We start from the raw sequence: 15,546 nt of genomic DNA, 5'->3' as shown, positions 1-15,546 counted from the left end.
TGCGTATTTGTATATTAAAACGACATTATGTAGCATATTCACTAGAAAAGTATGATAGTCATCATTCCAATATGCCTAGAGTAAATTCCCAAACCTTCTCCCCACTCCCTCTTGATTCCAGAGCAGAGCTCTCTCAGCGGCGTAGCCGCTGTCAGTTGCAGAAGGGAGTGGAAGGTTGGCCGTAGCTGCCTTGCCTCATCGTGGTTGCTGCTAACTCTCAAGAATGGAGACAACTCCTTTTCTTAAAGCAAAACAACTCGATATTTATATACAGGGTATATACAAGGTTACATGGCAGCTATGTACATTGGAACTTTCGCAATATAACTCGGCAGAGCCGACAAGTGCATAGCACCACTCCTGCGACAAGAACCCTCGTGAGGAGCCGGGAGCCAGGTTTTAACCCCAACATTGCTCCTCCCAGTTTTCCCCACGGCAAATCAAAATCACTCGGACCGCTTATTGGGTCAAATGTAAATTGGTCAGCCGGAGGCCTCCCCCCTCTCTCTCTGAAGCCTTTTGAGCCCCCTGCCTGAGAGAGAGACGTGGAAGACGTCCGGCAAACGACATTCTCAGAAGTGCACTAAAGAAACATACACGATGGTGGCGCCGTTCAGTTACCCTGCTCGTGTTCATACACTGTGCGGCCGGTTAACTAGCCGAGCCATGCCATCCCTCCTCGGAAACCTCTCGTATCCGTTGACAGGCTTTTAACAGACACTTTGCGAGATTTACTGGGCCACGTGCACCGTACTCGGCGACATCTCGTCTCTGTCGACAGGCGTTCACGGATCCTATGCGAGATTTATTGACGTCCCAGTCTTGGCTCCCTTCGCACTGCTTCCCGGACCCCCCGCGGGCTGCGGGCCGCTGCGTTGGTCGTTAAACCGACGGTCAATAGGGCGCGTCTTTTTGTTCGAACGGTTATGGGCAGCTGGCAAGTGTTCTTTTGTCCCCGCGCTTCCTACACTCGAACCGAGCGTCGCTGCGCTCCGAGCCTCGACTCCGAGGCTGGCTCCTTGGAAGCCGCCTTCTGGGGAAAAGACACAACTATCCCCCCCGTTCTCGACACGCCGGACCTTACACGCCCTTCCTAAGATTCACGTACGCGCTCCAATGTAGCTACGTGAATAACACAAAAAAAAAGGGACGGCGCTAAAACGTCACCCGAGCCCGCGGCCGCACTTCGCGGTTCTCTGAACGCCAGAGGCGTTTCCGCGACACGCACAGTATCCCATCGGCTGCTCCTTCTAAGCTGTGCGGGACGGACGCCATCATCACAAAACAAACAAACCAAAAATGACCCGAGGTCACTGAATACACAAGTAAATCCAAAGAACACAAGCACATCACACAACAAGAAAACTTGCGAATGCTTGGAAAGTCACAAAACAAAGAGAACCCACTTCACTGAAACACACACACTTCAACACATAGCGTTGATCAAATGTCTCAGAGTTCGCGCACGTCACTCTTAAGTGTCCACCACGTGCCTAGTCCTCTCGCGTCTTATCAGCCCCTGAAGCGCCGCTGCCATATCCCCAGCGCCCCTTAGGTGCCCTTGACAGTGTGTTCGCGTCAGGGATGATAGTGGGTGGCGGCCAGAGGCCACGGTCATCTATGCGTCGAAGAGCCAGAGACTGAACCCTCGGATCCCAGCTGACTGCAAAGGTCTCGCGGGCTTGCGTTGGAGAAAACCCGTGACGCTCAAACGCGACCGACGTCTCAGCGCTGTTCTCCGCGCGTTGCGACAGGCAGGCCTCAGTGGCGGCTGCAAACACGTTTCTGAAGAGCCAATATGGCTTTTCGAGATCTGATCTTATCCATGGTGCTGCCTCACACAGTGCGGCCTCGTGCCGTCGAGACACCCTCTCAGCCCCTGCGAAACCTAGAATTCGGTTCGGAACTCGTCCTCCCGTTAGTTCAGTGGGCGGCCTAGCTACTTCCGCGTAATTTTGCCCGTAGCTTAGGTAGTGTCCACACAAACCTAGTACGTCCCGGGGCTCCATTTCTGTGGCCGGCGAACTCAAAACATTGCTCACCGCACGTTTCTCAGGGTCAGGTGCATGACAACTGGGACCTACAACGCGCCCCAAGTCGCATACTGACGGACGCGTCACACTGCACTCCCCCAACTCGAGAAGCTGGCCTAGCCCTGTCGTCTCCCCTTTCCAGTAACTTGGTTTTTCGGGTAAAACCCGCCCTCACAATATCTTCACGCTGTCTCACTGAAGTCACGTTGGGTTCACCGCCGAGCGGTCCCCCGTGCCTCCCAAAAACCTCGCTGGCTTGGCCGCGCTTCCGTTTTCCGACCTGCGCGGTTGCCGGCATCGGCGCACATGCTACACCGCTAGCCGCATCTCCCTCCTCGAAGAATACGCCTTTTAATTCGCTTCTCGGGCAACGCGGGCGCAACTTACTCACTTGCACTAGATTTCGGGGCCCTATTGGCACCCGCACAAAACACGAGCGCTCGCGGGGTCGCTCAACAATGCCGTCCTGCCCCGCCCCGGTTATCTGCAGCGTTGAGGCGGCCTGCTCTTTTTCGCGGAATCCCTCCGACGCGCTTGTCTCTTTCTTGCCCGCCGCTTGTGTTTCACCGGGCGACGCGCGGCTACCCTGAGGGCCCTCGTCGTCCCCGCTCCTCACGACTGCCTGGGTGACTACCCCCTCCATTGTCGCGATTTCCCCCTGAGCTTTCAAGACAGGGCTCTCGACATCTAGCTTCCGTACTTTCCCTGTGGGCAACGGGCCGCTAACGGGCGTCAGCTGTGTGTCGTCTATTTGCTCTGCGCCTTTCGATGTCCTCTCTGAAGCGCACTCCCCCTTAAGCGATTTCCACGCTTTTTCTGACAGCAGACAATCGGCTCGTGCTGTCAAATGGTCAGTCAGCGCGCAAAGCACGGGGACCGTTCCCTTCACGTCAGCGCAAACGCCGCATTCACTGAACATCGCTAACGGAACCACCGCGAGCTTTGCCTGCACTTTCTCGCCGAACGCAGATGTTAAGCTAATTGTTCCGTGTGGCTGCACCATCTCAGGTGGGATCGCGCTCTCCCGCAACACAGTAATCTCCGCCCCCGTGTCCAGGACTGCTCCGATACGCAAATCCTTGCAGTCGAGTGACACGGGAACAAGCTCACTGTGGGCGGCCACCGGCTCTCCCACCAACACCCGTGCGGCCAAGCTTTCGCTCTTGGCACCCGAAACATCCGGTGTTTGTGGCTGTCGCATCGGGCAATTCCACTTCTGGTGCCCCGCAGCACCGCACGCGTAACAGCCCCTAAGCTTAGGCTTCGTCTCCGCGCCTGGACTTCTCGCACCGCCACGCGAACTTCGCTGTGTGTCCAGCTTGGAAACGCCCGCGCTCTGCGACTCCGACACCTTCTGCTTCGCCGCGCTGTTCATCCCCTGCGCTTCTTCGAACGTGCGCAGCGACGCGGCTAGCTCCGGCGCATTAACCCACTGCCTACCTTCTTGGAGTGTCACGTACCTCAGTGCCTCCTCTGACAGATTTCTCTTTAATTGGTCAGCGACCAACAACTCTACTAACCGTTCGAACGTCGAGACGCCCCTCGCGTCAAGGTAAAAGTGCAGGTAGCTCTCAAGGCGCGTTGCAAATGGTCTCCAGCCTTCGTTTGCCCGCTTTCCTGACCCCAAGAACCTTTTGAGGTATTCACCTGCCGACAGTTTAAGTTCGTCAAGAACTGTCTGCTTGACTTTCTGATAGTTTCTGTGCTCTGCCGGGCTAAGTCGTGTGGACAAAAACTGAACTTTTTCCGCCACTAACGGGAAAACAAGCTGTCCCCAAAACTCCCTCGGCACCTCGTAAGCTTCTAGGGCGCTCTCGACCGACTCAAACCACACCGGTGCCTCAGCTTCTGTCGGAAATTTGGGTAACACCCCGGTGAGGACCTTAGAATAGCGCCTCAGTTCACCACATCGATCCTGCCTGCCGGACGCGAGCTCGCTGTATCGAGCGCTACCGCTGATGACTTGCGATAGTTTCTCCATCTCAGCCCGCAACTCCTCCAGCCTGCGCTCTGGCGTGAGTTCTCCAAAACGCTCACTTCCCTGGCTCTCCGGCGCGACAACCACTTGTGGGTTTCCTTGGACACCCTCGTCCTCCGACCCTGACCCACGCCTCATCGCTGGCGAACGCCTGTCGGGGTTCAAATGAGCGAACCTCGTGTCCATAACACACAAAATTACAGGCAGCGGTACCACTGAGGTGAAAAAACGCCAGAGGACTCACCACTTGTGAAGGCGCCGCTCGCTGTTGTCACGCCTTGCCCGTCGCCAGACCCTCGCCGTCGCCTGAGATGTCGCCGGACCGCCTACTTGGGTCGATGGTTACCGGACCGCCGCCTCCTTTGGTTCGGTGGCTTGCTTCCTCGTTGCTTCAGCCTGACGCTTACCGTCTTGGCCTTCTTCCTGCGTCTCCTCCGCAGCGCGACGATCTCCTTGGTACGCAGAGAGTCCCTTGTCGTCGTTGTCTCGATCCTGTCTCGACTGCGCCAGTAAATTCCCACACCTTCTCCCCACTCCCTCTTGATTCCAGAGCAGAGCTCTCTCAGCGGCGTAGCCGCTGTCAGTTGCAGAAGGGAGTGGAAGGTTGGCCGTAGCTGCCTTGCCTCATCGTGGTTGCTGCTAACTCTCAAGAATGGAGACAACTCCTTTTCTTAAAGCAAAACAACTCGATATTTATATACAGGGTATATACAAGGTTACATGGCAGCTATGTACATTGGAACTTTCGCAATATAACTCGGCAGAGCCGACAAGTGCATAGCACCACTCCTGCGACAAGAACCCTCGTGAGGAGCCGGGAGCCAGGTTTTAACCCAACATTGCTCCTCCCAGTTTTCCCCACGGCAAATCAAAATCACTCGGACCGCTTATTGGGTCAAATGTAAATTGGTCAGCCGGAGGCCTCCCCCCTCTCTCTCTGAAGCCTTTTGAGCCCCCTGCCTGAGAGAGAGACGTGGAAGACGTCCGGCAAACGACATTCTCAGAAGTGCACTAAAGAAACATACACGATGGTGGCGCCGTTCAGTTACCCTGCTCGTGTTCATACACTGTGCGGCCGGTTAACTAGCCGAGCCATGCCATCCCTCCTCGGAAACCTCTCGTATCCGTTGACAGGCTTTTAACAGACACTTTGCGAGATTTACTGGGCCACGTGCACCGTACTCGGCGACATCTCGTCTCTGTCGACAGGCGTTCACGGATCCTATGCGAGATTTATTGACGTCCCAGTCTTGGCTCCCTTCGCACTGCTTCCCGGACCCCCCGCGGGCTGCGGGCCGCTGCGTTGGTCGTTAAACCGACGGTCAATAGGGCGCGTCTTTTTGTTCGAACGGTTATGGGCAGCTGGCAAGTGTTCTTTTGTCCCCGCGCTTCCTACACTCGAACCGAGCGTCGCTGCGCTCCGAGCCTCGACTCCGAGGCTGGCTCCTTGGAAGCCGCCTTCTGGGGAAAAGACACAACTATCCCCCCCGTTCTCGACACGCCGGACCTTACACCTAGCATGACTTAACGCAGTGGTGCAGTAGTATGTCTAAACAAGTCCATGAGGAGCTGTGTCAAAGCAGGCGAGCAAGCATGTCCCGTTGTCTTCATCTTTGACCATCACTGCGTACACTGCTGTCTGTATTACCATTTTTTCTTCTTTCACACCTCATTGTTCTTTGCTCTGTAATGTGTTTCCAGGTGGTGGACTACCTGACCCAGTTCTCGGGCATCCAGCCTGGTGACCTGGATGTTACCATCTCGTCCAAGCATCTGACCACACTTAAGGCTACTTACCGCAAACTTCGCTACCTCGTGGACGAAGGAGTTATCTTTGTGGGCCACGGCCTCAAGAACGACTTTAGAGTCATCAACCTTGTCGTAAGTATCATACCATAGTCATGTTATGAAATCTGAGTATTTCTTTCCTCGTCTTTCCCTCTACCTCGTCCCTCTGAGCTTGGTGCACATGTTAGTTTTTGTATAGATTGCTTATTAGGAAGGAAACATGGCGGATCTGTCTTCATTGTCACTTACTGTAGGACCTAGTCACTTATTCATGAAATGGTCAGTTTTGACTGAAGGAAATACATGAAAACCACAGGTTTAGCATTTTGCTGTAGCTTTTGATGCAGTGTTCGATGATATTTTGGGGTAACATGTTGGCAAGATACAGCACACGAGTTAAGCGTGAACAGCACCCTAGCAGCTATCTTTCAAAACAGATGTGTTAAGGAAACCCACCAGCAGCATTACAGATGGCATACATCGATAGCGAATGAGATAAGGCCAACGGAAAATTTTGTAGATATTTGTTGCCACTGAAAGAAAGAATTGGATAGTTTTTATGTGGGATGTTTGTTGTCAGTTCTGCTCAAATGAGGTGCTTGCAGCACAGCGCGGTGTGTGCACAGGACTAACACCAGCAGTGGAAGCAGAACGGTGCAGCAGCTATGCTACAGAATGTGATATCGTGACAGTACATCTGCTCGGCTTCGTTGTTTTTGCAGCCAGGTCCATTGCGTGTTTCTAAAGACCTTAGCCCTTCGTGCAAGAGCTGCACATGTAGCATCAACACCGTGACAGCACAACAATGATGATGCAAACTGTCTTCGAGTATATCTGTACAATTTCTATAGCAGCAGTGCTGTATTGTTCATTTTCATTAGTTCTGCATTCAAGCACTTGAAACACGTGCTTATGTCCTTTTTGTACACATGCTTGTGCTGTTCAGTCAGGGTAAAAACACATTTCTAGCCTAAAAGGTGAGTGCTGTGTACTGGACTGAATGTGAAGTGACTAATGAAGGAGGACATTTCAAATAATGGTTGGTGTAATGGTTCTTACTAGGCTTGTGTGATTATAACTTTCTTGGTTCAAAGTTAAGTCGAAGCGAATGGCAATTGGTTTAGAATAATTTCGAAGCGAACTTGAATAGTAGCAGGGTGTCAGTAGTAGCAAGTTGCAAGTTACAGGCGGTAAAATACACCAGATTTTAAAATACACCATACTTAGCCCATGTAAGCCTGTGTAACACGCTTATAAACTCTTAAAAAGAGTTAATTAGAATGTAGTTGATATGCACACTTTAACATTGAAGTGTGGCTTTGGGGCTGTGCGGATTTCACCTGCATGGGTGGTTTCACGGCGTAGCGGCCTCACGATGCAGTGAAACCACTTTTACAGGCGGGTTACATGCGGTAAAATACGTCGATTCGTTCGTTTCAAATACTGTAGTATTCATTAGAAAGTGTTAGCAGTCCACACAATAGAAAATGGGACAGGACAAACACAGGCAAATACACTGCTGTTTTTCCTGTGCCATTTCCTCTTCTTGTATGTGCTGTTAATACTTTCTAATGGATCCATACCAACTTGCGTCTTCTTCAACTCTCACTGTAATATTCGTTCAAATATTCGAAGAGCTCGAACATTAGCACAGGCCTGCTTGTTACTATTTTTATGTACCAGTTTTTTTCATGAGTGACAAATTTTTCAATGCTAAAATATTGGGTTCAGGCTTCGATTTCGGTTACCGAAGGTAAATGCGATGACTTCCAGCTCCTGCAACCTGGCTGGAAACTTGTATTTGTCACTGCATGAATAGCTCTTCCATGCAGTGTTGCAGTGTGACACGGTTACTGCTTGTTGACCTTTCATGTACGTTTGCTTCTCCACGTTTAAACAGGTGCCTGCTGACCAAGTGATTGACACCGTGCTTCTTTTTCAACTGCCAAACAAGAGAATGGTATCTCTGCGTTTCCTGGCCTGGCATTTCCTTGGTGAGTTAAGAGAAAGTTTTTGCTGAATTATGCGCTCATTTTCTTTGAAGTATGGCTAGCCTGGTTGTCTGGTTGGCAAGTGCTTATTCTGAATGAGAACTTGCAAAAGTAGTCGGCACAAACGAATGAGAAAGTAGCTACTGTTTCTTTTGTCTGCATTCTTCTTATTTACTGGTTTCTCTCTGTTTCTGAATCAGATTTTTATTTTTAGATAGTTACACGATAAGATGTGTTGAATCAACATCTGTTTTGTCTTGTCAGTGTTCTTTTCCTGCTATTTACTTTAGTCTCGCTTTGTCCAACATAATGACTATTTACATACTCTTGGTAATAAATCACAACTTAAGGCGCACATTGCCAAGCTTGCGCTAGTAAAACATAGATATATGTACAGTACTCATGGATTGAAACGCAACATCAAAACATTTAATATAACGACTGGTATGCATGCTTTCTCACGATAACTGCGCCTTGTTGCTAAATCTGGCCACTAAATGTAACGCTGGCTCTGATGTAAGTGTTCGAGTCAAAATCACACGGATATGACACGAACTGAAGATGGTGAAAAAGGAAGTACATGCAATACTTAGCCCTAAATTGTCGTGTTTCAGTTCATGAGCATTGTGCACTCTTTTTTGCACTTCTCCACACATTTGTGGAGAAGTACAAAGACGTCTGTTATGCGAATGAACATGGGGACTCAATCAGCTGGCATGCTTACCTAATGCAAAATATGCGAGGCCTTTAAAGAGTTATGAAACAGCACCTAAAAGGACACTAAAGAGAAATCTTGAGTTATTGCATCATTAGTAAGTTATGCTTCTGCAATAGCAAAGACACTGATCTTATCGGGAAAAGAAGTTTGCTAAGCTATACAAAAGGGAGAAAAATGAAATGCGTGGTCACGCACTACGGAAGACCTCGTGCCAGCATCCAGTGACATCGCAATATCGACATCATCTGTTTATGTCATTTGGATTGCATACTGCTAAAAAAAGGATTATATACTTATTTCTGAGGTAACAAACAGCTCACTGCAACAATATTGTTGCGGTAAAGCTGCCAAAATGCTAGAAAATACATTCATGATGCTGCGCTGCTGTTCCGGCATTGCGATTGCAGTACAGAGTTCAAGAAAAAGGTAATTTGGGCTTCATTCTCTCTGCTAATCACCCATTATTTTCATGCCAATAGAATGAAATTATAGTTCCGATGTGAAGCTCTACCATTCTCGACTGTTATAGTGTCGTTCTTTAGTGTCTGTTTAAGACTTCCTTCCCGAACCCCCGCTTATCAGGACTGAAGATCCAATCCAAGATGCATGACTCCATTGAGGATGCGAAGACGGCGCTGCGACTGTACCGCAAGTACCAGCAGCTCGAGAGGGAAGGGCGGGTCACCGAGTCCCTGAAGGAGATGTACGAGGCTGGCCGCAAGTCCTCGTGGAAGGTTCCCGGTGCCGACGAGGAATGACAGTGCGACCACCTCTGGGCCGCAGTGGAAGGCTGCTGGCCCAGCCTCGACTCCCAGTGAAGGAGGTCGGGGGCAGAGAGTACGACACCGCAGTTGCCAGTTTCGTTGCCTAACGAGCTGCCTGGAGGTAATGACCTCAAGGTAATGTGGCAGCTTTGGCACAGTATCGTGCTGGCCCTGTACGAGGGTTTTCAGCGACTGCTGTCTCAAGTTATTAGATATAGCGCAGAGTGGGAGGAAGTTAACTTTGATCAGTTCCAACGGGCCTAATACCGGTGTCACACGGTCACTCATGATTGGCGGAATAGGGCCCGATCCGGATCGAATTTCTTGATCGTGATTGGCTCCTTTATACAAGCTTCGGAAGGGAGCTAATCACTGTTTGCAAATTTGATCCCAATCGGGCTTAATTGCAATCAGCAGTGCGCTGTTTGAAATCGTTATAAAATATATCAGAAGCAGAAATGTAGATGAACTATCAATGTTTGCTCTACAAAATTTATGGCAGCAGTGAGTATCGGAAAAGAAACTATAAATTGCAAGAAGCTATTATATTAACAAGCAGTTTTTGTCAGTTAACTTCTGGCACAGATGCTTCGCAGTTTTGAAATTGAATCCATTCAGGGGCTCAAGGCGTGTGCTCTTGCGGGGGTCCCCTGAAATGGCACTAGTTCAGAGATCGTCATTGCCAAACTTGCAGTGTTATGCATCGGTATTCCAGTTATCATTTTCCTACATTGCCTCTCTCCAAATTATGCAGGAGAAACAGTGTAGCATTCAGTTATAGAATTTCGGAAGTGGCATTATATCAGTCGATGCTAATTTCACTCTCCCCATTAAGTGAACGTACTTTAAGCACTTACAGTTTTCATTTCCAACATTTACTATTCTCTGATGTCCACTAGGTCTACAACTGAGATACTTGTTAATGGAATTGAGTTAGTGGAGTTGTTTAGTGGAAATTCCCACCCAATTCTCTGTTCCCCACACTGCCATAATTTTTGTCCAAGAAAAATAAACCTTTTCTTTTCCCTCTAGTTCATCGATTTAATAACTTGAGACAGTTGTGGCTGAAACATTATGTGAGTGGCCAACAATGCACTATCGCATTCGGGGGTGTTATCTGGCCCAGGTAGCAGCAAGCCCATCATCGCTGCCTGCTGAAGTTGTTGAAAATGGGCAGGCCATTCTCAGTTGCCTGGTGACTTAAGAAACATGCTTAAAGTATGTGTATAGCTTCACCTCACCCGTCATATCGAAGCACCTTGGAAATGCCAAGGCAGCATACAATAGTTAACCTCACTGAATGTCACCACAGGATGTCGACTATAATTAGCAGCGCCATTCTACGATTGGGAATGCAGCTGAAATTTGGCACAGGCATCATTTAGTTGAATGTTTTTTTTTTTGTGTGTGTGTGTGGCAGAAAGTGAGCATAAGTAGCTGCATTAAGACTGCATCATTGCCAAAGGCTTTGTCCCATTAGTCTGAACACAGCCGTGCTTTGCAACGGCACTTCTTTGCACGTTTGTTAAACTAAGTGTCCGTAATGGCACTGTCACTCAACCTATGTCATGTTAAAACAGCAACATGAAAATGGCGACACATGCGCATCAGTAGCCATCAAAACGAAAACGGTTGGAGCGGACAGTTTTCGCACAGCCTAGAAAAAAAAAAGAAGACAATTCGACTGAGAGGTCACGCCCCACTGTAGCATGCCGTGAACGATTTTTGCGACAAACTAGTGTTGGTCATAAATCTATGCGCCTTCTTTGTCCGCTAGGAGAAACTACACGATGTGATGTGGGCACATTTGTTGGGGCTGATAGCGCGCAACACGAAAACCTGTCCGTTGCTGCCATTGCAGTTGGGTCCTGGTCAAGCACGTGGGATATCTGTGTTGCAGGCAGCAACTTGTAATGTGCTTGAATGATGTGAGGATAGCAGAACCTTTGTACTTTTATGTTAAAGTGATGTATCACTCAATGACAAAGATTATAACAATATTAAAACGGTTGGATAGGTTGCACTGTGAAAGCTTAACAGAGTCTTAATATCTACTTCAGTTTTTTACACACTATGCTTGCCACGACGCTTACCAACAATGTGAACAGCAGGTGGGGATAGGTCTTGTTGTGTCCGCACATGCCTACTGTGCCATGCCAGCAGTAGAAATTGTCTCGTAAATTTCTCTACTCATGTCTTTGCAGCTGTTTCACATTGCCTTGCATGCAACCATTCTGAGGTCATTGATAAGGATACCTGCAAAACTCGAGGCAGTGGCAACTAATGGACCTGATTAACATCACGTCCATTAGTTGTGGCAAAGAGCCTTTAGAAAAGCACCCATTCATGTGGAAGGCTGTGACATGTCTGCTCTAGGTAGCTGTTTAACCAGTTTTGTACTGATCTAACAGCATTATGACTTGGTTTAGTTGGCTTAAATGCCTTCTGAACTGCAGTTTAGTAATAATGAATGGGTGGGGTATGATTCCGTGCTTTTTTATCAGTGTGGTATATTCATTTCTTCCCCTGCAGTTCAAAGTGCACGGATGTCCATTTTGTGGGTTTTTTTATGCGTTGACCATTTGTGAGTATGTAATGTGTAAACTTTTGTCTAATTCCTGCAAGCCTGCTGCATTATTCTATGTCATCTTTATAAGCTAAGCGCTCTGGCATATGGAAAGCCTTTCCCTTGATGGGATAATTTTTTGCCATTGGTTAAAGGAACATCTCACGAGAAACCACGAAATATTCACGTCAAGAATGGCAAGAAGTGATTTTTTAAACGTGCTTGTAGATGTTCGTGCTGGGCAGCAAGGGCAACGGAAAAATGCTGGCCTTGAACTTAGTTTCACTGACGGCCAGGTCGTGGAGGAAATCTGTGGCTAGCACGAAACGCTTGGCAAATCGTTTTGCAGAAGAGAATGCAGTCTGCGAGCAGTGCAGTGAACTTGTACTTAAATGCCACATTGTATAGTCTTGTTATGAACTTACGGCCACCTATTGAATACCTTGTACTATAATCATAACACCAAGAATCCATGCTGTAAGCCTATTGAAGACTTCAGTACTGTGCCAATAAGATGGGATCAACTGTTGCAGTATTGTGTGACAATCTAGAAGGAAAAGTTTGCCACGCACAGTTTAATTAACCAAGGCTCCTTGAAGCATGTTTATTGCCACAGGGTCATGCAATTGAGGCTTTTTATAGTGAAGCCATACTCAACACAAAAGTACCTTCATTGTATCAAACGATTCATTACAGGCATGTATTTGTTACATGTTGATATTGGCAAGACACATTTTCGATTTACCTTGTTGTATATCTATGCTTGTTTTATTGAGGTGTGACTTTTTTTTACAGTCTTGAAATTCTGCTGAACTGCCAATGTTAGCATAAGCGGGCCTTTGCTTTCCCTGTTGTTAACAATTTATTAGATTTCATATTGCAGCGCTCCATTTATATATCAGGCAATAGGTGCCACATTGGTTACATCGAAGTTTTCCTGCCCTCTCTTATTAGTATGTCCTAAATATAGGTGCTATAGTTCACGGTGATGGAATTTTGGTGAAAGTTCAATGGTAGTGGAGAAAGTATTTCAGTCCGGTGTTGCAGTTTTTGTTCACAAATTGAGCCCTCCGAAGCCACCACCAAGAAATCCGATCAGAAGTTCGCGCCGTGTATTTGCATGTTGTGCAGTGGTAGAGACGTTGCGACTTTTAGTGCATAAATCATTTGTACATTGTCTGACAGACAGGAGATTAAGGGCTTATGTACATTTTTGTGGCTTCTTTCCCTGTGCTGGCTGTACTTGCTTTGAAGCAGGCACAACAGCCTAGCTGAGATTCAGTGTTAAAAAGTTTAGTTTTTCACAGTACTTTTTGAAATACAAGGCGAGGCTGATCTGCCTGACGATCATGTTGATTTAATTAAGCTAGTTTCTGTGTAAGCTATACTGGAGTATTTTTGTATAGTGAACTACTTTGAAAAATGACCGAATGAGAGCTGTTACATAAGCATGTTTCTCTTGTATTTCTCATTTCGATATTAGTTGGTTTCACAGATTAAGCTGGGATGCATCCTTAGTGTATTGTTTTCCACATCAGCTGCTTTTCCTTATTTCTTTTGAAATCTTTTCAATTGACGCATGCTGGTGGCAAGTAATTGAGTTGAAAACACGAGCTAAATTAATTAAAGTGCTATTTTCTCACAATTAGCAAATTGGAAACAGTGTATTGTCTTTTAGCCAATCGCTGAACGTACTGTAGCCTCAAAAATTTAGACTTGAGGCCAAAAGCTGCCACTGTAACACACGCTCAAGTTTACTTGAGCGTTTCAACGTTTCATCATTTCAATTTCACTGTTTCAATTTCATCGTTTCAATGTTCATACGTTTCAATTAGTGCAAGTGGCACTTTCTTTTTCTTTTAGTGGTTATTGCTTAATGGCTGAGGAAATGCAAAAGAATGGCACTGAGGAAGGCACACTTCATAACATTTTACACCAACCATTGTCATTTCCAGCACGAATAAGTATACTGTATTTACTCTATTGTAACGCACACCCAATCGTCAGTGCCAGCTATGAAAAATGCAGTATGCTATATTGAGCATTTGCCAGTTTCTCATAGTAAGAAAAATATTAATGACAGTTGGCTTTCCCTCGGAAAAAGGAAAATTATTTTATCTGTGATGTGGGAAATTGTTGCTGTCGAAGACTGCCTTATCACTACGACTGCCCAGAGCATGTGATAATTGCCTTGCAGGCCACCGTAGCCTATCAGTAGTGTCTAAAATTGCCTATTGAACTTACGTAGTGGGCACAAATCCACTGCAGCTCATACAATGACATGCAGATATGACTGCAGAAACTTTTGTACCAGTTATAATTGCATGTTTAGCAGTCATATTTGGATCTAATGTGCATACAATTGTTTCCTAAATTTTTCCAGGAAAAAGGTGTGCGTTAGAATGGAATAAATGTTGTACCCTTCTTGAATTCTCTTCAAGATTTCTTGCTGAACCTACATTTTTTTTCTTTGGGATGATATACTCAGGTAAATGGTTAATTATATTGTTGTGCTTTACTCTTACGTTTTTTTGGAAGTTTTTTTACAATGCTTCAAAAAAATTTTTTGTAATTGTTCTTGGCCTCATGGTTAATTGTTACTGTGTTCAGTTGCTGATCTCAGTGGGCAAGTGTTTACTGTAGAACTGTGATGTTGCATCAATCATTCACCAATGTTATGTACATTGTCTGTAATTTTCATACGCATAATAAAGATGTTCATTATTTTTATTCCCGGTGCTGTTGCATTTGTATGTCCTCTAGTTTTCCCGCAGTATAGAGAAACTATGCTTGGGCTCACTGACTTTGTGCAGCTCAAGCAAAAAGTATGGGACAGATTAGCAAACCAAGGAGCGACTGCTTACTTCACATCTCAGAGCAAAAAGGGAAAAAAACGCCCATCAAATGCCGCTAATTTTTCCGTGATACTTCCATGCACATAATGAAACAGCAGCAGACAATGGGCTTTGCAGCCTTGTTCCTGGTTGTCTGATGTTGCCTGTAGCTATTGCTGCATTGCATGTGGGTTGCATCAGAAGCAAATTGCATGTGAGAGCTGGCTGCCCATTTTTAAAAAAAAAAATCATGCCATATCCACGGAATTAATGATGATTAGTGGGCGAAGCTCGAGAGGCGAGATCATTGGTAAAACCGTAACTCTCCCGTGAAAGTTCGCCCATTACATCATTAAGAAAGACGTAAGATTCGCAAGTGCACTTCACAGAACTCGTAACTCGTAAGACTCGCAAGTGCACTTCATAGAACTAGGCGGTCACGTACCACGAAAGACATGCATGAACAGACCCACGGCTTTAGGAAGTATAGCGTAGTGGGTTCCTCGCAAGTGCACTTTGCCCCTAAAATTATGATGATTTATAGCGTAGTGGGTTCCTCGCAAGTGCACTTCATAGAACTAGGCGGTCACGTACCACGAAAGACATGCATGTACAGACCCACGGCTTTAGGAGCTTCGCCTCTAAAAGAAAGATAAAAAATGTGTCCATTTTGTGTTGCTAGTACATTGGTCAGCTGGCTGTGAATTAGAAAACAGTCTACAAGCTTTTGTATGTGAAGCATTTCTTTGCCTATTCACAGCCAAAGTAAACGCGAGATCTCCCAAGGTCACGAATTTTGTTGCCAATGCACACACACATGCTCCACTTGTGTTTCGACACCTCCTTGCTTCACTGGCTGGCTGGCATGTGTGCA

At 46.9% G+C, this 15,546-nt stretch overlaps 1 protein-coding gene across 1 annotated transcript in view; it reads left to right on the top strand.

The window, feature by feature from the left end:
• LOC119386875 (PAN2-PAN3 deadenylation complex catalytic subunit PAN2) overlaps positions 1-14,568 on the top strand; it is a 72,964-nt gene extending 58,396 nt beyond the window's left edge. Inside the window, exons 25-27 of the mRNA XM_049413273.1 lie at positions 5,713-5,892; positions 7,700-7,793; positions 9,091-14,568. Coding sequence (XP_049269230.1) covers positions 5,713-5,892; positions 7,700-7,793; positions 9,091-9,266 — 450 coding nt within the window. The 3' untranslated portion in view covers positions 9,267-14,568. The remainder of the gene's footprint in view (positions 1-5,712; positions 5,893-7,699; positions 7,794-9,090) is intronic.
• Positions 14,569-15,546: the final 978 nt, after the last annotated feature.

The sequence above is a fragment of the Rhipicephalus sanguineus genome, chromosome 3 (assembly GCF_013339695.2).
Source record: "Rhipicephalus sanguineus isolate Rsan-2018 chromosome 3, BIME_Rsan_1.4, whole genome shotgun sequence".
Lineage (NCBI taxonomy): Eukaryota > Metazoa > Arthropoda > Arachnida > Ixodida > Ixodidae > Rhipicephalus > Rhipicephalus sanguineus.
The sequence above is the reverse complement of the archived record's forward strand: the minus strand, read 5'-3'. Positions and strand labels throughout refer to the sequence as shown.